The sequence below is a fragment of the Pithys albifrons genome, chromosome 25 (assembly GCF_047495875.1).
Source record: "Pithys albifrons albifrons isolate INPA30051 chromosome 25, PitAlb_v1, whole genome shotgun sequence".
Classification (NCBI taxonomy): domain Eukaryota; kingdom Metazoa; phylum Chordata; class Aves; order Passeriformes; family Thamnophilidae; genus Pithys; species Pithys albifrons.
This window is the reverse complement of record NC_092482.1, coordinates 1,015,784-1,036,017: the sequence shown is the minus strand read 5'-3', so window position 1 is coordinate 1,036,017 and position 20,234 is coordinate 1,015,784. Positions and strand designations below refer to the sequence as shown.

At 48.3% G+C, this 20,234-nt stretch overlaps 2 protein-coding genes across 2 annotated transcripts; both read right to left on the bottom strand.

Annotated features, from left to right (window-relative positions):
• Positions 1–305: 305 nt before the first annotated feature.
• Positions 306–1,448, bottom strand: GJD3 (gap junction protein delta 3). The gene is made up of 2 exons (XM_071577517.1): positions 1,343–1,448; positions 306–1,042 (listed from the first exon to the last, which is right to left on the bottom strand). The coding sequence occupies exon 2, from the start codon at positions 1,023–1,025 to the stop codon at positions 306–308; it is 720 nt and encodes a 239-aa protein (XP_071433618.1). The 5' UTR covers positions 1,026–1,042; positions 1,343–1,448.
• A 1,101-nt stretch (positions 1,449–2,549) lies between these two features.
• On the bottom strand, positions 2,550–19,947 carry TOP2A (DNA topoisomerase II alpha). The gene is made up of 35 exons (XM_071577104.1): positions 19,843–19,947; positions 19,288–19,431; positions 19,057–19,147; positions 18,603–18,666; positions 18,043–18,188; positions 17,786–17,883; positions 17,257–17,469; positions 16,893–17,066; positions 16,599–16,700; positions 16,177–16,314; positions 15,926–16,064; positions 15,503–15,660; positions 14,986–15,111; positions 14,441–14,551; positions 14,243–14,348; positions 13,758–13,867; positions 12,931–13,023; positions 12,367–12,481; positions 11,938–12,059; positions 11,216–11,364; positions 10,692–10,923; positions 10,429–10,563; positions 10,133–10,333; positions 9,383–9,578; positions 8,025–8,116; positions 7,701–7,844; positions 7,499–7,582; positions 7,202–7,399; positions 6,208–6,313; positions 5,780–5,920; positions 5,194–5,338; positions 5,000–5,061; positions 4,779–4,892; positions 3,636–3,796; positions 2,550–3,181 (listed from the first exon to the last, which is right to left on the bottom strand). The coding sequence occupies exons 1-35, from the start codon at positions 19,873–19,875 to the stop codon at positions 3,041–3,043; spliced, it is 4,584 nt and encodes a 1,527-aa protein (XP_071433205.1). The 5' UTR covers positions 19,876–19,947; the 3' UTR covers positions 2,550–3,040.
• Between the last annotated feature and the right edge of the window lie 287 nt (positions 19,948–20,234).

Below are 20,234 nucleotides of genomic sequence, written 5' to 3'. Positions count from 1 at the left end.
GGGCCAGCCCCAGAGCATTCGTGACACCACCATCACAGGGTGTGGGGCAACCCTGGCTCCCTCGTGCTGGGCTGGAGGTGTCAGGGATGTACCTGCCCCTGCACAGGGATGGGACCTGTTTGTTTTCCTTTTGTCCATAGTTTTTTTTCCAGCAGCTGCTGGGTGAGGCCCATCCAACACCCATAACAGGAACTGTGGACACTGAGGACACAGGGCACGGCCCAGCACAGCCCAGCCTGGCTTCCCTGGCATAGCCAGGCTGAGAATGGCCACAGCTTGTGGCAGCAGTGGCAGCCCGGGCTGGGTTACACGGTGAGGTCCCCCCGTGCCGGGGGACAATGTGGCTCCCCCGCAGTGCCCGCGGGCTGCCCGGGTGCCAGGCCCCGCTCCTGTGGCCGGTGGCAGCAGCCGGGCCGCGCCGGGGGGCCCTTGTGCAGGAGGTGGGCGAGCTCGGCCAGGCTGAGCAGCGCCGAGACCAGTCCCACCACGAAGTAGAAGTGGATGAAGACGGTTTTCTCGGTGGGGCGCGACACGAAGCAGTCGACGCGGTGCGGGCAGGGCCGGCGGCGGCACACGAAGAGCGGCTGCACCCTGAAGCCATAGAGCAGGGCCTGGCCCAGCAGGAAGCCCAGCTCGGCAGCGATCCGGACCACCACACTGCCCACGTAGAAGGGCTGGAGGCGACGGGCGCGCTGCCCAGGGGCACCCTCGTGCCCCGGCTTGGCCGCCTGGTGCACGGCGAAGATGACGAAGAGGGCGGCGGGCGCCGAGAGCACGACGACGTGGAAGACAAGGAAGCGATAGTGGGAGATGGGGAAGGCGGCATCGTAGCACACGGGTTTGCAGCCCGGCTGCTGCGTGTTACACACAAACTCCTCCTGCTCGTCCTCAAAGACGTCGCTGCCCACGGTGGCCAGGACCAGGATGCGGAAGAGGAGCATCACCACCAGCCAGAACCGGCCCACCATGGGCGAGTGCTCCTGCACGGCGTCCAGCAGGGAGCTCAGGAAGCCCCACTCACCCATGGCCGTGCTGCGGGAGCGGGGTCAGCGCTGGGGGGATGCCGTGACCCTGAGGTCGGGCCCCAGAGGCAGCACAGCCCCTCCAGCTCTCCATCCTCCCACCATTCCCAAATGCACCACATTGTCCCCACTCATGGGAGGGTGTACAGACAGTGCCAGCCCAGCTCAGCCCTGTCACAGGTGTCCCCAGGCAATGGCTGTGCTCAGGACTCGCTCCCCAGGAATGGGTGCAAAGACAGACACCAGCTGGGGCAAGACCTGCATGTTCCCCGTGCCTTGTCCCCCCAGATTTCCAGAGCTCCCCACAACGCCCCGGTACCTGCGGTCCACGGTGTGCCAGCGCGGCTGGCGCAGGCTGTCCAGGGCTGTCCGGTCCCTTGTCCGGCTGGGCTGGAATAACGGTCCCACAGCCACGCCTGGAGTCCTTTTAAAGGGACAGAGCAGCCACAGGGGCGCCTGGAGGGGAGGGAAGGGCTTGGAACTGCTGGTGGGTGGCTCAAGGACAAAGGCTGCCACTGCCCAGGGCTGGGAGCTGCCCAGGACACAGGTTGGTGCAGGGGCAGTGGCTCCCCTAGTGCAGAAACGCCCCCAAACCTGCAGAGCCTCAGGGTCCCCAGGACTTGACCCCCCCCGAAGGCTCCCCGGCCAGTGCTGGCCTTGCCCCCCTGACCCATCAGAGCCCAGTTGTGGTGCCACAGGCCCTGCTGGGGTCCGGGCTTTGCCCAGCAGTGCCCAGGGGATGTTCATGTCTGGCACTGGCTCTCCCTGACCCAGGACACTGTGCCCAGGCTGCCAGGGGCCCTGTGGATCTTCCCAGCTTGTCCCTGGTGCTGGCACACGTGATACCTGCAAATCCCCTGTGGCGGGGCTGGGCTCCCACCAGCCCTGCCCGGCCTTTGCTGGCACCTCAAGGTTTTGGGATGGAGAACCCCCGGTATGGACACTGGTGCACTCTGTTCCCAGAGCTCTCCATCCACACTGGGGTGGTGCCGGCTCTGGAGCAGCCCCACACAGGTCCTGACAGCGGCTGTGCCACAGGAGCGGCCGTAAATAGCCCTGCCCTCGGAGGGGACGCGCCGGAGACGCTCTCCAGAGCCAGTGGAAAATCTGACAGTGCTTTCCACACTTGACTGGGTTCCAGCAAAGCACCGATAGTGTGGGGGGCCCTGGGGCTTCAGGGAATGGGTTGGGTTGGAAGGGACCTTAAAGCTCATCCAGTGCCACTCCCTGCCATGGGCAGGGACACCTTCCATAGACCAGGTGGCTCCAAGCCCCGTCCTGCCTGGCCTTGGACACTCCCGGGAACGGGGCAGCCCCATCTGCTCTGGGCCAGCACCTCCCTCTGTGCTGGGGGACCTCAGGGGTGTTCACAGGAATTTGGCTGTGGAGCCACAGTGGCCACAACCAGTGGGGAAGTGGCCAACCAGTTCAACACCCCCAGAGCTTGTGGCAAGCCCTCTGCTCTGGCAAGAGAGGGCCTTAGCACAAGCTCTGCAGTGGTAACTTTCCTAAAAACAAACATCCAAATTCAGTGAAGAAAATCAGTAAGGACACTTTTATTAGACAAATATGAAAAAAGACAAACTCAGGACAACAAAGAAAAACACAGAAAATATTTACATGAGTAAGTGCTGGAAAAATGGCTCCAGTTCACCTGTGTTGGGTGGTGGATGTTAAAGTTTTATATTTTAGTATTTTAAGATATTTCATGAGTGATGTATCAATTTAAAAGGATTTGGCATGTTCTGAAGTCAACTTTAAAATGACCACAAAGTGTCAAATAATGGGGAAGAGGGAAGTGCAGCAGCACTCACTGGGCACGTGGCTCCAGCGCTACCAAAAAAGGGGATGTTCCTGTTTGAACAAACCCATATTATTTAAAACCAAGAAAAAATGAGCTGTGTTCACCCGTAATGAACATTTTGGGAGATTTCCCAGGCTGAGGTGGTCTCTGGTGGGAGCTCCAAAGCTCTGCTGAAGGCTCAGTGCGGGCAAGAGTTTAAAATTTTCCAAAAACCTCAGAACAAATCGTCGTCCTCTGAGGAATCCTCCAGGTACTGGATGGGCTTCTTGGTGCGGCCAGGCCTGGCCCGGGGCTGGGCTACAGGGCTGTCAGCCCTGGGCTCCACCGTGAAGGAGTCATCCTGCAGCTTGGATTTCTGCAGGGGAAGCAGCGGAGCAGTGATGGATCTGAGCATCCCCAGGGAACAGCAACGAGCAGCAGAGCCTGCTGTGTCATGGGCATGGTGGCTGCTCGGGGTGCTGGGACCAAACCAAGGGTCCAGGGTGTCTGACACTTATTAGGAAATGGTTCTTCCCCCAGAGGGTGGTGGGCACTGACCAGGCTCCCCAGGGCAGTGGGCACGGCCCCGAGGCTGCCAGAGCTCCAGGAGGGTTTGGACAATGGGACAGGGTGGGATTGTTGAGGTGTCCTGGGCAGGGCCAGGGCCTGGACTGGATGATCCCTGTGGGTCCCTTCTGGCTCAGAATATTCCATGATGGCCACCCTGCTCCCCACACCCAGGTAGAGGTTTGACCTCCACCAGCTTTTCCTGCCAGAACTGACCCCAATCCCTGCAGTTCCCTTGGCACTGATGGGTGCAGAGCACAAACCTTTGATGCAACGGACTTGGAAGGCTTGGAGCCAAAATCTGAATCCGAATCCGAAGTGCTGGGCTGCCTCTTGACAACCTTCCTCCCCTCCTTGGCCGCTGGCTTGGCTTTGGGTGCAGCCTTTTTCTTGGCCAGGACATCCATGATGGAGGGCTGGGTGTCTGGAAGAGAACGCAGCATTAAATCCCTGCTCTGCTCCTCTCCCGTTCCCAGTTTGGGAATGGCTTCCAAGACAAACAGGGCTGCGCTGCTGCGGGGTCAGCGCGCAGGTCGCTGCCGTTTCAAGCTGGGCTTTCCAGAAAGATCTCCCTTCCCCAGATGATGAGGAATGAGGTTGTTTATCTGCTCAGTTCCGCTACATTTAGAGGATCAAATTAAAAGGTCCCCAAAGCAATTTACAGACTATTTCAGATTGAAAAGTTCTGAACTCTCAAGGATCTGTAGCCCACCTGAGACCTTCAAACTCCAGCACAGGGAGGAAGGAATTTCCCAAACACTCATTTGGGGATTCTTTCTTACCTATGTTTTGATGCTTTTTAAGAGCATCTGAAAGCACATCTCCCAGTTCAGGCCATTGCTGAGGGATAACAGGCTTTCTCAAGTTAGAAGTGGAAGTAACACACTGTTTTCCTGCTGGGATCAACACCCAGTTGATTCGATTTGGAATATGCTAAACAGTGTCAAATTCTGACAAAGTTTGGGCAGTTGAGTTTAAAAAATCCAAGTCAAATGCCAGAGGTGGAGCCAGCACTGAACAGATCCAACTACCCCAAAAGCTTTCCTGCCTCCTGGGAAGCTCCCAGGCAGCTTTCTTCCCAAAAAGACACAAAGTAAGACATAGACTGCAAGACATAAATTCCACCCAGATTATTCCTGCCAAGTATTACATAGCACTGTAGGAAGCATTCACTTTTCCTGTTCCCAAACTAAGATTCCCTCCCTCCAAGCATGTCCAACATGAACTAGAACATGGTATGTTTGGAAACAGACCTCTCAAACATGACAACAACCAGAGAACCCCTGCCACAAACCTCAGATCTTTGCTGAAATGAAAACTCCAGTTGCCCAGCCCTGGAACACCGAGCAAAATCCCTCAGATCATTTCCCACAGGAATTATAATTGTGCTGCTGAGCTGCCCTTACCCTTGGTGGCTCCGGCCTTCTTGGCCACAGCAGGTTTCTTGGGCCCGGCCTTGGGGACGGCTGGAGCAGCAGGAGCCTGGCCCAGGGTGGCACCAGTGACATCCTGCACTTGAACTGGAGAAAGGGAGCACAAAGTCAGTCTGAAACTGCCAAACCATCCCCTCTGCTCTGCCCCAAGGGTTCTCAGGACAATCCACACGGGTTAGAGGTCTCACACTCACCAGGGACAGCATTTGGCTCTGCCTTTTTCTTGGGAGCTTCTGTTGCTTTTACAGTGGTTTCCCTGGAAAACAAAACCCCAAGTACTTTTTAATTTATGATGCACTTAATAGGTGCACTGAAAAAAAGCAGAGCTATGAAATTGTGTGTACCATTAAGTACAACTAATCTTTAGTGGCTATGGGGAAATACTCACTTGGGAGCAGCTCTGGGCTTGGGAGGAGGCTTTTCCTTGGAGTCTTTGTCTGATTCAGAGCTGCCTCCACTGTCACCCTGGAACTCAGGATCGTCATCTGAGCTGGAGTCATTCGAGTCCGAAATGACCATGGGCTTGACTTTGGCTGATGGAAGGACACAGATTTGTTGGTTTACACACTTGGCAATATGCAGCTCAGTTGCTTTTTCAATATTTTAGCTGCAGTTATTAAAAAATAAAGATCTGAATGAAAACAAGCAGATGCTGAGACTGCCAGGGAGAAGACTCCAAATGACAAGTGTGTTCTGTCATTTGGAGTCTTCCAACCTCACCCACGACACATTTAATTTGCCAAGACAGTTGTGTAATTAAACCAATAACCATATTTCTCTAGATGCCCATTTGTGCTTTTCCTTTAAAATGTGCACAAATGGTAGAAATATTTAATTGTTTTAGACAGTAAAATAAAGAAGCCTTTAAAAAACGATTTCTGAATGTGATCTGAGGCTCTGGGAGCTCCCTAAATAGTCTGTTCCATTTTCTCCTCCACAGACCATCCCTCTCCTGCAGCTGTGTCCTCACTCACCTGCTGCCTGACGAACCACTCGCTCCCTTTGAGGAGGTGCTTCAAAATCAGACGCTGAATCAGACCCTGAGTCAGACCAAGGGTTTTGTTTCTTGCTTTTCTTTATTGGTTTGAAGGGTAGAGTGGCCTGTCTCTTGGCTCCTGAAAAATATTGGGAGGCAGGATGAGCCAGCAAACTTTCATGTGTACTTGCAGATCAGCAGCTCAAGCTCAGCTTAGAAATACACTGAATTTGGAGGATTCTGGCTTAAACAAAGAGAAACAGGAATCTGTCCTGCTTGAGTGTTACCCAGGATCTTGTTCTCCCCTAGTTTTTCCAAAACTCCTGATCCCAGGTGTTGCTCACCACCTTCAGGAAGAGGTTAGACAACCAGACTGACAACCCTTCCCCTCCCTTTCTACTGAGGGAGTAGCATCACAGCATTTACCTTGCTCAGTCTTCAGCTTCTGTGCTAATCTCTTCTTCAGGCCTGCAGACTCCTTCTCTCCGGATGTGTTTTCATCCTGATTCTCATCAAACTCAGTTTTTTCACTCTGCAGATGCAGATACCAAACAGTGAGTCAGCACCCGGAGAGGAGGCACAGGGGGTAGTGGAGGAAGGAGCTGCTTATTTTAGACGTGTAAAAGTTATGATACAAGAAATCTGAGTCTGTGAAACAAACTGTGTAGAATCCACTACAGGCAGGGTCTGCAAATCAGGCAGGATCTGCCCACAAACCAGGTGACTACAAAAGCAAAACCCAACGTGAACAAAAACAGGAACTCTGGCCCTGCTCCTGAGCGCTCCAGTCCAGCCCTGGGCGGGATGAGGATGCACAACTGGGCAGGGTGGGAGAAAAACAAGTGACAGTAATTTGGAAAAACTGTTGGGTGGAACCAAGTGGAGCAAAGGTTTCCAGGGCCAAACAGGTGAGGGGGTGGGTTAGTTTTGTCTGCTGGAAATGGCTGAATTTTGGCATAATTTCAACTAGTTCTATAAAACAGTTCAATCTTCTTTATCTCCTTGATATGGAGAACAATGATGGCATTAAGTGGCTGAAAGCATTGCTGGGAATGAAAAGGCTGTTATGGAGAAGGGAATTTACTGGCTGTGCTTCCTGCCTGCTAAAGGGTTTATCAAATTCCCAAGACACCTGGAACAACCTTGTTTGCATCTGCCTCTCCATTTCTAAGCTACCAACCCATCCCTGACATTGTGATGTGTGAAGATTCCCTCTAAGCCTCCTGATACCTCAGTGTATCATTCTCCTTTAGACTGAACCCCCCATTCCCAGTGTGTTCCCCAAGTCCTAAGATTCTGCCCCTCTCTCTGAACAGCTGCTTCAGCAGGACAAGTCCAGCTAATAAGGACTTGCATTTCTTTAGGACTGTGTTGAAGAAAATGTAGAGAAAGATTGAGCATTTGGAATGTTCCTTTGTACCTTTATCTTCTTTTTAGTTTTCTTCTCTGCCTCTGCCTTCATCTCGGCAGTGATCCGAGGAACAACCCTGATGCCATGAGGGGATGGCATTACTTCTGGCAGCTGGGCCTTCTTCACCTTTGCTTTCCCTCCTTTCACCTTCAGAGGTTTGCCAGCAATCCCTGCTGCATCATCCTGTGCTTGCTTGGCCTCCACTGCCTGCAGAAGGGAGCATAAAATAACACAAAAAAGCACAAAAGTCAATAAAGAGCTGGTGGATAAGAGGGAGCAGGGCACGTGCACTGAGCATCGACATACATCGAGTTCCTCAATGAAGGCAGCAAGGTCTTCCTTCCACAGGTCACAGGGACTCTTGCGCTTAAGGTTTTCCAGCTCCTTTTCCTAAAGGGAATCACAGACAATAATCATTAGTCACATATGTCCATCCACCCACCAAAAAAAAGAGAATTATATAAATTACATAAATGTGATGCTTCTACCAGGACAGGAAGGCACATACTTTGTTATCCCTCTGCTTGCAGAGCTCATCCTTCTTCTCCTTGGTCAGATACCACAGGGGCATGTTCAGCAGGTAGTTGAAGTCTGGGCCGGAAGATGCAGCTGATTCTTTGTCACTCTCTTCTTCCTCCTCATTCTCTTCCTCCTGAACATGGATTTGAAACAAACATTGTCAACAAATACCCTGAAACACCCAAGGGTAGGGCTATTGATCAAACACACAAGCTCTTGAATCCTGCAAATTGAAAAGCAACCTGGGCCTCTGTGCAGACTATAAAGCTCCAGAGCCAGTTTGGGAGTATTTAGAGGATAACTGAGGCATTACCTTGTTTTGTGACTCCTTCCAAGCCTTCACTGGATCAGACTCGTACCCTCTCTGGATAAGAATTTGAATCAGCTCCTTCTTGGGTTTGTTTTCTACAAACAGAGATTTCAGGATTGTCACTCAGTGACCACTGCCACTCGCTGTGAGGAGCCACAGATCAGATGTACATTTTGTATCCTGTGGCTGTAGCAGCTCAGCATCCTACAGGACTCCAAACCAGCCTCTCCTCACCACAGCTGGGACTTGTGGAAGAGCCTGATTAACACCTGAAAAGCTCCTGCTTAGCAGGTGATTTGTCAGGGCAGCATTGCTCCTGTACCTGCCAGAGCACTGCAAATACTTTTCTCTGTTTCCATATAAGCATTTTCCATGCTTTAAGTAGTTCTTGAACTTGGGGAGAAAAAGGTGTGATGGTATAAAACATGTTTCATGATAACAAGCAGGTGGAGGAAAAAAGCCCTGGTAGCTTGGTATAGCTTGCACCTCATTAGACATCACCTGGGAAATTTATGCTCTAAGTGCCCAACCACTGGAAATGCTTCAGCTGGAATTTGCTCCTTTTTAAGGTATCAGGAGCAATCAACCATGAGACACAAATACAAATGAAACCAGCTCCGGCAGCCTTGGAACTACTTATTAGAAAAACCTAAGAAAATGCATTTCAAGGGAATTATTTCTCTTCCTGAGCTCAGTCAGACAGACTCTGCTGCTGGGATTACTGGGCTGCCTTCAGACACAAACCACAAAGCATCTTATGACACGTTGTCTGGCCGCATCCTCCGTGAAGGCAGCGAAACACAGCCCGTCTTTTACACCGAGGGGGAAAAGTGGATTGAAAAATGTGAATGTTGGGAACAAAGATCTGCTTCTTTTTCTAGCTCATGATTCTCAGATGCTGCTGCTTTAGTATCTTCTAAGTTTGAACCTCCAATCCACCGAGAACATGATTTGGAATATTTTTGCAGAGGTTCACAAAGATAATGGACAGAGATATGGGTTCTTAAGAATACATTTCATAGCAAACACTGCCCCTTTCTAAGACCACACATAATTAAAACCCTTACTCCTCCTGAGTCAGAAACAGAGAGGAATTATTGCTAAATTATTAAAAAAATCTACTCAGAAACTGTCAAACACAAAGCAGGAAAGCTGCATGAGTATCCCATTGTCATTAATGTGTGTAGAACACACAGACCAAGGATACTCTGGGCAGCACTTCCCCTTGGATGTCACTGCAACAGAGATAAGCTCTGGTGTGGTTTGTAAGAGCCAGCCCGAGGCTGAGGAGGTGCTGACAGAGCTCAAGGGGCACCCAGCTGTCCCAGCTCACAATCCCAGTCACCAAGAACAACACTCACCAATCACGATTTTGCCATCTATTTTCTCCAGGATGAAGCGAGCCTGGTTGCTCAGCTTTGCAGACTCAGCCCCCAACATCCCAAGCAGCCATTCCTTCCTCAAATTGTAATAGCGGAGCCGGAGCTCAAAGAACTCCTTCAGAATGTCCTGGGGAGAGTCGTACTTCTTGAGAAAGCCCACATGGTCAAAGAGAACCTGGAAGAAAACAAAGGAACGTGGGTGCTGTGATGATAAAACTGATTCCAAACTCACTGAAAATTGCCTGTAACACAGGTATGATGATACCACTGAATTATTAACCAACAAATTATCAAACCTTGGGGCTGTTCCAGAAACTCCTTCAGTTTGTGAGCACAGCAGCAGAGACAATTTTAGAATTTCAATGTTCTTGACTACCCCTAGCAGGGTTAAGGTTACTTGAATCTTAAAGCTCTGTTCAGGACTAACATCTTGCATCCAGTTTCACACATTGTCAGGAGCCAGACGCTCAGTGCCTGTGCTGCTGGCTCAAAGGGCTCTGCAAACTGTGATTTCAGATCACTTTGCTTGCTTCAGGCAAACCATCCACTCTGGGCCCACTCCCAAGCCAGGCTCCTGACCTTTGAAAGCCGATTTAAAACCAGTAACAGCAGAAAAATCGAAGTGAATAGGTTACTGCCAAAGAGGATTTTTGTTCCATGCAATGACTGCAGCTGTCTACAGAGCCTGAGTTAAACCAAGAAATTCCTTCAGCAAAATCTGTCACATACCATGGAGTTGCATGTTAAACTTGTTTGGAGTTTGAAGACCTTATGCAGCCCCACAGCTTCAGCTTCTGCTAGCTTTTCTTCAGTCATCTTCACCACGAACCTCACTGTGGTGTCTGTGTGATATTCTTTATAGTCTGTGATTAGAGGGGGGGTCTTCTCAGTTCCATTCAACATCGGCTCCAGAACCTGCTCTTTGTAAGTCTGAGAAAAGAAGGGAAGTCAGACTCGAACCCCACTAATTCCTTTTTGCTTTGCAGGGCAAACTACATCCCCAGGGCAAATTCCCTGTTTACTACCTGTGTCCACGTTCTGACAGGCAGCTCAGTGATCTCGATGGTTGTAGAATCAAGGATGGACACTTCACCACTTATCACGTACTGGTTGGGCCCCAGCTCATCTATGGTGCCTTTGAAATTCTTGTAACTGGGAAGCTGAGCAGAACAAACACTGGATTCAATTTTGTGTGGATGATTCTGTTTTTAAGCATTCCCATAAAATGCTCAATATGAGCTCAATAAACTAACAAGCGAGACATTTGCTTTTTAATTATGTTATTTACCATTGGCAACAGCTCCTCTCCATCCATCAGCCGACGGATGTTATTCACAACCTCCCTGATATCGAAGTTGGGGATCTTGCAGGCCCAGCCGGTGCCAATCCCTTCAGCCCCGTTGACCAGCACCATTGGAATGATGGGCATGTACCACTCTGGCTCCACACGCTGGTTGTCATCATAGAGGAACCGCAGGATGTTGTCGTCCGTCGGTGGGAACACCAGCCGTGCCAGGGGACTGGAATGGAGAAGGGAATTAGAGGCCAAATTCTCATTACAGAACATGACCACCATGCAAACCCAAAACTCCTTATCCCACCCAAATTTCTCCCTTTGTTTCTGCTTCCATTTCCAAATTCCCTGCTCTGATAGCCACCTGAATCCAGTACCCAAATCTCACTTCAGTTGTTGCTGCTCTCAGCATGCAAGCAGCCCAAAGTTTTAAAAGTCCATTCATTGTTCATTCTAATTGCAGTAAAATTGAGCCCTGCTAAGAATCTTTCAGACAGTAAGAACTTTGGGGTGCCAACCTGAGCATGGTGAAGATGTATCGAGGGCTGGCAGAGTCCTTCCCCCCGTGCAGCCGCGTGCCAAACTGACCGATGGGCTGGAGCAAGTTGAGGTTGTTGCTGCCCACAAAGTTCTGAGCCAAGTTAATGATGGTCATCATCAGGGCAGCCTGCAAGGAAGGTGCAAAGCTGAACATGCAGAATGCTTCAGGGAATGGACAAGAAAGGCAAAACTCACACCAAGAACTTAATTAATACAGAGGGTAAAGTCAATTGATGAAAAACTGGAAGAAACTCAAGGGAAATGCATCCCAAGACCATTCATTCTGGGTGACACAAAATGTTCTAGTGACCCACAGCTCTATTGCTGTCTACCTGCTCTGAAACCTTCAGTGAAAGAATCTGTCAGTCTCCACAGAGAATCCTGTTTTAGTGCTTAACTTCTCCTGGCCCAGGCAGAAAGGTTATTAACATCTGCCTAAATCCATTCCAAATAAAGCGGGTTTTTCTTGTTCTGCTTTTGGAATGAACTGTGCTCCCATGAAATCCAGGCAGGGCAGGCACAGTGACCAACCTCACATTAAATTAATTTTGAAACACTAATAGCAGCTAAACAGCCACTTCAGTTTGGTGTTCACGCTCAAACACCCAATTCTGCTTTAGAGGCATCGTCACTGTCACGCCAACAGAAGGGCTTTTGGCCTTTCCTTCCAAGTGCTTTGCACCCCCAGGCAGGTCCTTACCTCACCGTGATGGTATGCGGACATCTCCGCCACCGAGCCAGCCAGCTGAGCAACCTTCACCTCCCGCTTATCGTTGCGTTTGAAGCAGGTGAATAAAACCTTCCTCTGGCCTGGCTTCAAACCTGTATGGAAAAGAAAAGACCTCCTGGTTAGAACATGTGATGTCTTTGACTTGGCTTCTGTTCTCTAGAGGCAGAACTACTTATACACCTAAAGACTCTGCACCAGATGAGGAAGATACTTGCAATAATATACTACAAAATGGACAAGACATTAAATCCAAACATGAAAAACCTTGGACAGCAGAAAACAGACTTTGGGACACTGACCTGAAACCTCAGCAGGTTCCCTGACTCTGATATGACATCAAACACCCATTTGTTAAGTTCTGAGGACACACCATGCAGTCACTACACAGAAATCACTTACCATCAACCAGTGATGGGATTGATCTCTCATTATCTGAGTTTGAGAACAGCACCAGCTCCTTGTTGATGAAGTCATTGTACGTCAGGTAATCAGTGTCTTTCCCATATAGGTATTCCTGAGAAAAACAGGTGGGAGATTGCCTTTATTTTAACAGGGCCTAATCTGTTTCTTGGGTAGTTTCACTGAAATGGGAACTCGCTGTAAGACCAGCTGTGTACAGCTCAAGTGCTGACACTCTTTGCATGGTAAAGGGAAATGTTTCCCATTATGCATTCCCATTTTTTGGGAAACAAAGCCTTCATCTAGTCCTGCTTGAGTTATCATTTCCTTATTGATACAGTAATTTGAAAGATAAGAGTTGAAATTAACCCCTGGATAATTGACAATGAGGCTACACTGAAAAGAGCAGAGAAGAAGCTGCTGTGCAAAATCCTGACACATTTTGAACGTCCCCTGCTCTGGGCCTGACTCAGAGACTCAGCCTTGTGCAGTGCTGGGATGGAGCTGAGAACAGCCCCAGGCAGAGACTGGGAAGCAGTTCCCTTACAAACATAAACCCTTTACCTCTGGCAGACCATGCAGCTTCCGTTGTCTTCTATCCTCCATGAAATTAGTCAGCCACTCCTTTCGCTCTTCTATCTTCTTCTTGCTAAAGGCCTGGATGTCACAAAATGAAAAGTAACTTGATTCTAGAATGTTCTGTGGTTGTGCACTATTGGATCAGTTGAGAAAAAGAAAGGAAGAGCTTACCCAGGAGAATAACATGCTAAACAGGCTGACTTAAGAGCCCAAGAAGTATAATAAAAGATTTCTGTAGCTAAACATATTAGGAGCATAATTTCCACCAGTCTGTAGGAGACAGGGGAGTTAGTTTAAAATTTTTAAGTTTTTAATATATTAACAGAAAAATATAGCAGATTTGGGGGAAAGTTAATATTTTGGGGAAAACCTTGTTTTTTTGGCATTGTCTAACATCTCTGAATATTTAAGAGTTAAGGGCTACCTAAACTGAAGTTCACATAAAAAAGGACTATTTTAATCCATTGTTTTGCACTGAGGGACAAAAGGGAGATGTGACTTGGAGAAAACTGCAGAAGAATATGCAGAAAAACATTAAAGAAATATTTACTATTGTGCTTGGAAATGTCAATTGGTTTGCAGTGATTAGTTTGTTCCGAGCTATATTCAAAGCCCATCATTAAAAGGGTACTCTTGGCCCGAGGTCGGGGGCAGATCTGCTGCTCCCGGTTTGACTAAAGCCGTAGCCTTGGCAACACAGAGACTGCCTCAGCCCAAAGGCCTCCAAGAGCATTTTAAGAGAAAATATAGAGCACTTTACAAGGTGAAATACCAAAGGTAGTAAGTCAGCAATTAAATCAAGTGTTAGTTACCAGGGTGATCGCAGCATCATCTTCAGGCCCAGAATATTTGAAGCCTATTCGGTGTTTTGCCATATCTGCAAAGTATTCCTTGGCCTCCTTCGATGTGCTGGTACCCAAACCTGCAGGGACAGGACACTTAATCCTAACGACTTTTTGCTTGAATTAAATTGCAGTTCAAAGAAATATTTTGCTATGTCCAGTTTCTGTGATGCATCAAATGAATGGACAGTATGAAGATGATTTCCTGAAAACTTCAGTTATTTCAGACTGAGAGGTATCAGAAAAATCGTAAGAATTGCAATTAAGTGAGCAGTGGCACATTGTCCTTTGGGATTTTGTCTGTAACTCCTGTAGAAGTGTGAAATGTTATTGGAATATCTTAGGAGGGAAAAGACACAGAGCACACCTGATCCAAACCTTTCTGCAAAGCAGGACTGACCCAAATCATCAATGCTCTGACTTGGACCATTGAATTTCACTATATTTTTACAAACCTTTGTAGTACTTGATTTTCCACGAGTTGTGGTTCTGTGTATTGCTTTTCCATTCTTCAAACTCAGGAATGCTGTAGAATGCAATTTCTTCTTTGTTTTTGAAGGCCTGCAATAGACAAATATTTTAACTGTGAAATGAGAAACAGATTTGGAGCAGTGAATCCCCACTTGTTCACTCGATCATCCCCCAGCCCTTACCTTTATGATGGGAGTAATGAATTCCTCCAAAAAGTTGTGTTTTAGAAGAGATGGCCAGTTGTGATGGATGAAATTAATCAGCAAACCTTTGATGTGTGATCCATCCTGATCCTGAATTAAAAAGGAGAAGCCATACTTTATCAGGGGCATGATGGGATTGACAATTGCTGGCTTAATAGCAAATGGTCCTGTAATTCCACCAAACTGACCCTATTAACTCCCTTCTAAAAAAGTAACTGATGAAAATTGAGAGAAACCAAAATGGCAGATTCTTGGTGAAAAAAGTGACAAGGACTGGTCAAGGATCTTGAGTCAGCAGACTGGAAAGACAGTCTTTAGCAGTTTGGGGATGTTAGCACCTCCTCTACTTTTTTGCTTTGTGTCTTAAATGACATTATGACCCACTAAAATATAAAATGACAAAAAGAAACAAACACAGTGAATTAGGGACAACAATGGTAGTGGGAGAAAAGCAGTATTTTCTTCTTTTCTCTTTCTCTAAGTGTTAATATCTTCTCCCAATTTTCAGTTTAAATGAATCTAACCTGATCTGTCATGATCATGATCTTTCCATAGCGAAGAGTTTTTAAAGACTCTCGATCTTCATAGTCCTTTTTGTACTGCAAACCAACAATCTTGATGATGTTGTTGATTTCAGCATTTTCCATAATCTGAAAGAGATCACATAGAATAAAACCTTGTCTTTCAGACTCAAAATGTAGCTCATTAAAGTATAAAATTAACTGTGAGTAATTGGCTGAGTTCTGTCTTGTCAGTGTTTTTCTGCTGTTTAGAAACGTACCATTTTTAGTTGTTAAATTACTCCAGACCATTCCAAACACTTTCCAGTTCGCAACACAAACATTATCCCCTCAGGCGAAACACCAGACAGGACTTAATCAATATTCCCACTTAACCAGCAAGGCAGGCTCAAGGTGAGAGTCAAGTGTTTAAGACACTTCCCCTTGGAGTTCCTGTGCTCCAGCTCTGCAGCTGCAACAACTGGTTACACAGATCACACCACACCCTCCAACACGGAACTGTAACCATTTTCCAACCAACCTGCTTGTGAGAAGCTTCTCTGACGTTGAGGATTTTCCCCCGAAGAGGAAATACTCCATATTTGTCCCTACCAACCACTCCCAGACCAGAGACAGCCAGAGTTTTGGCTGAATCTCCCTCAGTCAGGATCAGTGTACAATCCAGAGAATTCTTGCTGCCTAAAAAAGAAGAAAATCGAGTCAGTTTTCTAACTAAGAAGTGAAATCCAAGCCTGCACACTCACAACTGAGGGTAAATAACTTCTACCACAGGTTTGGTTGTGCTGCACACAGTAAATGGGTATAAATAAACAGGACCATAAAATGGGGATAAAACTATAATTACAGGTTTTCTCACTTTTCCTTGGGAGACAAATCTTTCATTTAACAAACAAGTTTCAACTGTTTTTGAATGAACTGGTGACAAAGGATGTCAAACACTTACCAGCATCGTTGGCATCATCCAGCTTAGGGACACCCTTAATCTTGCAGTGTTTCACAGCTGAACATTTCTTATTCAGCTGGCTCTGAGCTTTAAATCTTACCCAGTTTAGGATACTTTCAACAATGCCACAGCCAACTGCCTGCAATACAAAAACCAACCCGAAGAGTTGTGGGAAAAGCCTCGACAATAACAGAATTTTTTGCTACAAACATTTGTAGACACCCTGATTGTCTGTGTGTGTAAGTACTTACACCCTTAATGAATTTTTCACTCAGCTTACAGGTGGACCCAAAGCTCTTTGCCTGCAGAGTCATGTTCTCCTTAGTCTGAGAGTCAAAGGTTGGGTTTTCAATTAAGGCATTCACGAAAATCCACATGTGGTTCTTCACCTGCAGTTAAAGACAACATGGATCACACTCTGTCCAGGCTCAGCTCACCCGTCCATCCCATGGTGAGGAAACCCCGTTATCACTGCAGGGCTTGGAATGTCCCCAAATGTTCCACTGAAGGTTTTGGACAGCTAATGAACCTTCATGAACAATGTTACATGACTTGGGATCTTGAGGAATTGCCAACTCTCAGCCTAAAAGGTGTTATCCAACAGATACTGCGTTTTAGTGCATCTCCACTGATTTAAACTGTGTTTCCCACAGGGGAAATTCCAAAGGTGTACCTGGAAGGGCTTCACCCCAACTCCGTTTTTGTTCTTCTTTTTCACAACATCAATGAGTTTGGTCACGAGCTGGTCAGCTACATAATCAACGTGTCTGCCACCCTGAGGGGAAAGGGACAAGGACATTGGGTGAGGCCATTAAAACCCGCAAATTATACATAACTATTTAAAACTTTTAACATACTCTTTGCAACATTAAGTATTTCTCACTAAAATATATACACTTAAAAATATTGAAGAATGGCAATGTTGAAGATTATGGCACTGGCTTGACTAAACAGCCTGAGAAGTTACCTTTGTGGTGGCAATGCTGTTGACAAAGCTGACTTGCTGGAAGCCTTTCTCACTCAAAGTCAAACACACTTCCCAGCGGGAATTGACTTCCTCGTGGATAACCTTAAGTGCATTCCCAGTTTCATCGACCTTATCCTTCAGATAGAGGTCCACGTAGCTGCGGAATCCTTTCACCTGCACATGGAGGAGAGCAGGCAATGCTTGACAGCAGCTCTGTAAACACTTAATGCACATCCTGCAGCAAGGCGGGTACAGAAATCCCCCCTTTGCTGGGTGTGAAGGCAGGAATGGCTCCAACAGAATCTCACTGGTTAAATGGCACAAGAAATGCAGATATTTGTGTTTGTTCTCAGTGCTCACTTACAGGCAGCCTCTGTCCATTCAGGAAAACTTTGACATCCCTTGTGGATCCGGCAATATCGTACGCTCTCCGCGACATCAGCGCCACAATGTCCTTATCCAGCACTGTCATCTTGAACTTGGACAGATCAGGTTGGAAGGTGACACAGGTGAAATCATCTCCATCAAAGTACTTCAGCTTCATCTCCCCAGCCTTTCCCATGTTGTCTGTCCAGGTCTGAGGAAAGGAGCTTTGGTGAGTTGCAAGTCAAGCACACACAAGTGAAAACCTTCATTTGCAAAAGCAGTAAGCTGGTTTAGGAGTTTTAGATACTTTCAAATCAAACAAAACTCTGGTTGAACCCCCATTTCGATGCTGTCTGCTGATTTCATTGTTCCTTTGCATTATGTCTCATGGCAGAGTCACTGTGGGTCGCATTCACTCCAAGCTTGGTGCACAGAATGCAGGGTGTGACTGGATTTTTGAAACACAAACTGAGGGTCTCATCTGAAAAGCTCAGGTAGAACCTCCCTGAAGTGAGAAATGCTCCTACCTGCTTGAATAACTTCTTGTATTCACGACATCCAGTTTCCACAGTAAATTTTGTGCTGAATATGTTGCACAGTTTGGCTCCATAACCATTTCTCCCCCCTGGAATTAGAAGCAATGCAGACTTTTGTTATTATCTTTGTCTAAAACCATTTGAAAGAACCCCAAACTGACAGGAGTTTGGCCACTTCAGCACAACCCAGAGACAACTGTCAACAAGCAACAACATTCTCCAAGCTCAATATGCAACTCCTTCCTCACCTGTGACTTTCTTCTCGTTGTCATCGTAGTTGCTGGATGTCAGCAGCTGCCCAAAGATCAGAGCAGGCACATAGACCTTCTCCACTTTGTGCTCAACCACTGGGATACCCTTCCCGTTATTCCACACACTGATTGAGTTATTCTCTCTAGGGGAAAAAACAACAACAAAAAAAGTCCATTTTTAAGGCTGCAAATGACTGAGCTGTGAAACAAGTCACAGAAAGGCACCATTTCATCGGGAGCAAAGCCGTGCTCAGCAAGTGCAGGAGCTGCCAGCAGAGGGGGGACAGGCAACACAGCACTCCCCAGCTCTGCTCTGAAACGGACCAGCACACAGAGCCCTGGCTGTGCTCGGTCGGGATAAAAAGGGATGAGGAGATGGAAAACAGCAGGGAAAGAGCAGCCATTTCTCAGTCAGAGCTCTGTAAGAGATCAGGGGACTGAGCAAAGGGAAAAGCTTTCACAACTGGTGAATTAAATTTGGGATAATTCAGATCAGCACCTCCAGTGCCACCCCAGCTTTGCAGAACAGCAACGAACAACAATGAAATAAAACTTACACATCGATTGTGACTTTAATGCACGACATGTTTTTATCCCTCTGCTTGTTGTCTGCAGCATTAACTAGAAAGAGAATATTGTTATTTTATCACATTCTCTATCAAGACAAAACTACCAAGTGTTTCAGTCAAACGAACACAAAAATTCAATGCAATGTTACTAATAATCACCTTGGCATGGAAATACTTTGTGAGTTAAAAGAACTACAAGTTATCACAGAATTATGAACGTTGGAAATGACCTCTGAGGGGATGGAGTTAACATGAAAGGGAGAATTTGGGGCTGAATAAAATCAGGTTTGTAATTGCATTTTTGAAATTGGGGAGTTCTTCTGTTTCCATGAATGGCTTGCTATTAAGTAGGGCTAATGAGTTCTTGGTAAGTTCTTCTGTTTAGATCCAGTTTTGCAGACATTCAACCCCACTCACTGACTCAACAGATCTGTCACCTTACCCAGAATCTCATCAAAGATTTTGTACAAGCCAGGCACGAAGGTCACATCTCTGCAGTTGAGGCCAACGCCTTCATCAAAAACCCACATTTGCTGGAAAAAAGGAAGACCTTTGTAAGTGCCCTGGTACAGCCCTTCTGTGCCATCCGTTTGTAAAGCAGATGTTTTGTTCTTGATAAGCAAATGTTTTGTGCTTTGTAAACAGCTCTTAAAGCCCTCTCGTCCGCCCTTACCTGCGTGACCAGCTCCACGGAGCCGATGTAGGTGTCCGGCCGGAGCAGGATGTGCTCCAGCTGCGTCTTCTTCTGGTAGATGTGCTCCACCGAGAGCTTCTTGGGGCCATCGGCCTTGCGCACCCGGGCGTTCTCGTCCGCGGGCTGTGCGGGCAGAGGCGGCGGGACCGGGCGGGGAAGAGACAGGGCACGGAGAGGTCAGGTCAGGTCAGGCCGGGGGAGAGGCCCAAGAGAACCTTGGATGGGGGAAACCGCAGAGGAAACGGGGAGCTGAGGAGGGGAGATGGGGGAAGCGGCGAGAGGGGCCCGGGGAGAGCCTGAGGGGGGCTCAGGGAGAGCCTGAGGGGGCCCGGGGAGAGCCTGAGGGGGGGACCTGTGGAGAGCCTGAGGGGGGGACCTGTGGAGAGCCTGAGGGGGGCCCGGGAAGACTCTGAGGGGGCCCGGTGGGATCTAAAGGGGGGCCCGGAACACCGAGGGGATGATGGGGCAGGGGAACCCGAAGCCCCGCGGGACCGGGGGTCGCGGAGCGGGGTTGGCGGCGGTCGCCGGACGCACCCGGAGAGGCGATGGAGGCTGCGCGATGTCCATGGCGATGGCGGCGATGGCGGCGATGGCTGAGGCGGCTGAGGCGGCTGAGGCGGCGATGGCGGCGCCAACGACCCCTTCAAACCTCCGCTCGTCCCGCCGAAACGCTCCGCCAATCCCCGCCCGCGGCCTCCCGCGATCCACCAATCACAGCGCGGGGGGCGGCAACACGGCTCTGACCAATCAAAGGTCACTCCGCGCGTTCAAACTGGCCACTCGAGAGGGAGAGCGATGGGATTGGCAGCGCGACTGACCAATAGAAAAGCGGGGAGGGCGGGCACAGCGCGGCGGGTCCTGCGGTGGTGGGAAACAGTGGGACACGCTGAGCATCACTGGGACACGCTGGGAATCACTGGGGGACA

What these genes read in the sequence shown, in the direction of transcription:
- GJD3 (XM_071577517.1), bottom strand. Translation starts at nt 1,025, where the DNA reads ATGGGTGAGTGGGGCTTCCTGAGCTCCCTGCTGGACGCCGTGCAGGAG.
- TOP2A (XM_071577104.1), bottom strand. Translation starts at nt 19,875, where the DNA reads ATGGACATCGCGCAGCCTCCATCGCCTCTCCGG. An exon ending in AGATGGCAAAATCGTGATTG is followed by an intron (nt 8,117 to 9,382) that starts GTGAGTGTTGTT and finishes CTCTGTTTGTAG; the next exon opens with AAAACAAACCCAAGAAGGAG. An exon ending in AAGCCCAGAGCTGCTCCCAA is followed by an intron (nt 5,062 to 5,193) that starts GTGAGTATTTCC and finishes TTTGTTTTCCAG; the next exon opens with GGAAACCACTGTAAAAGCAA.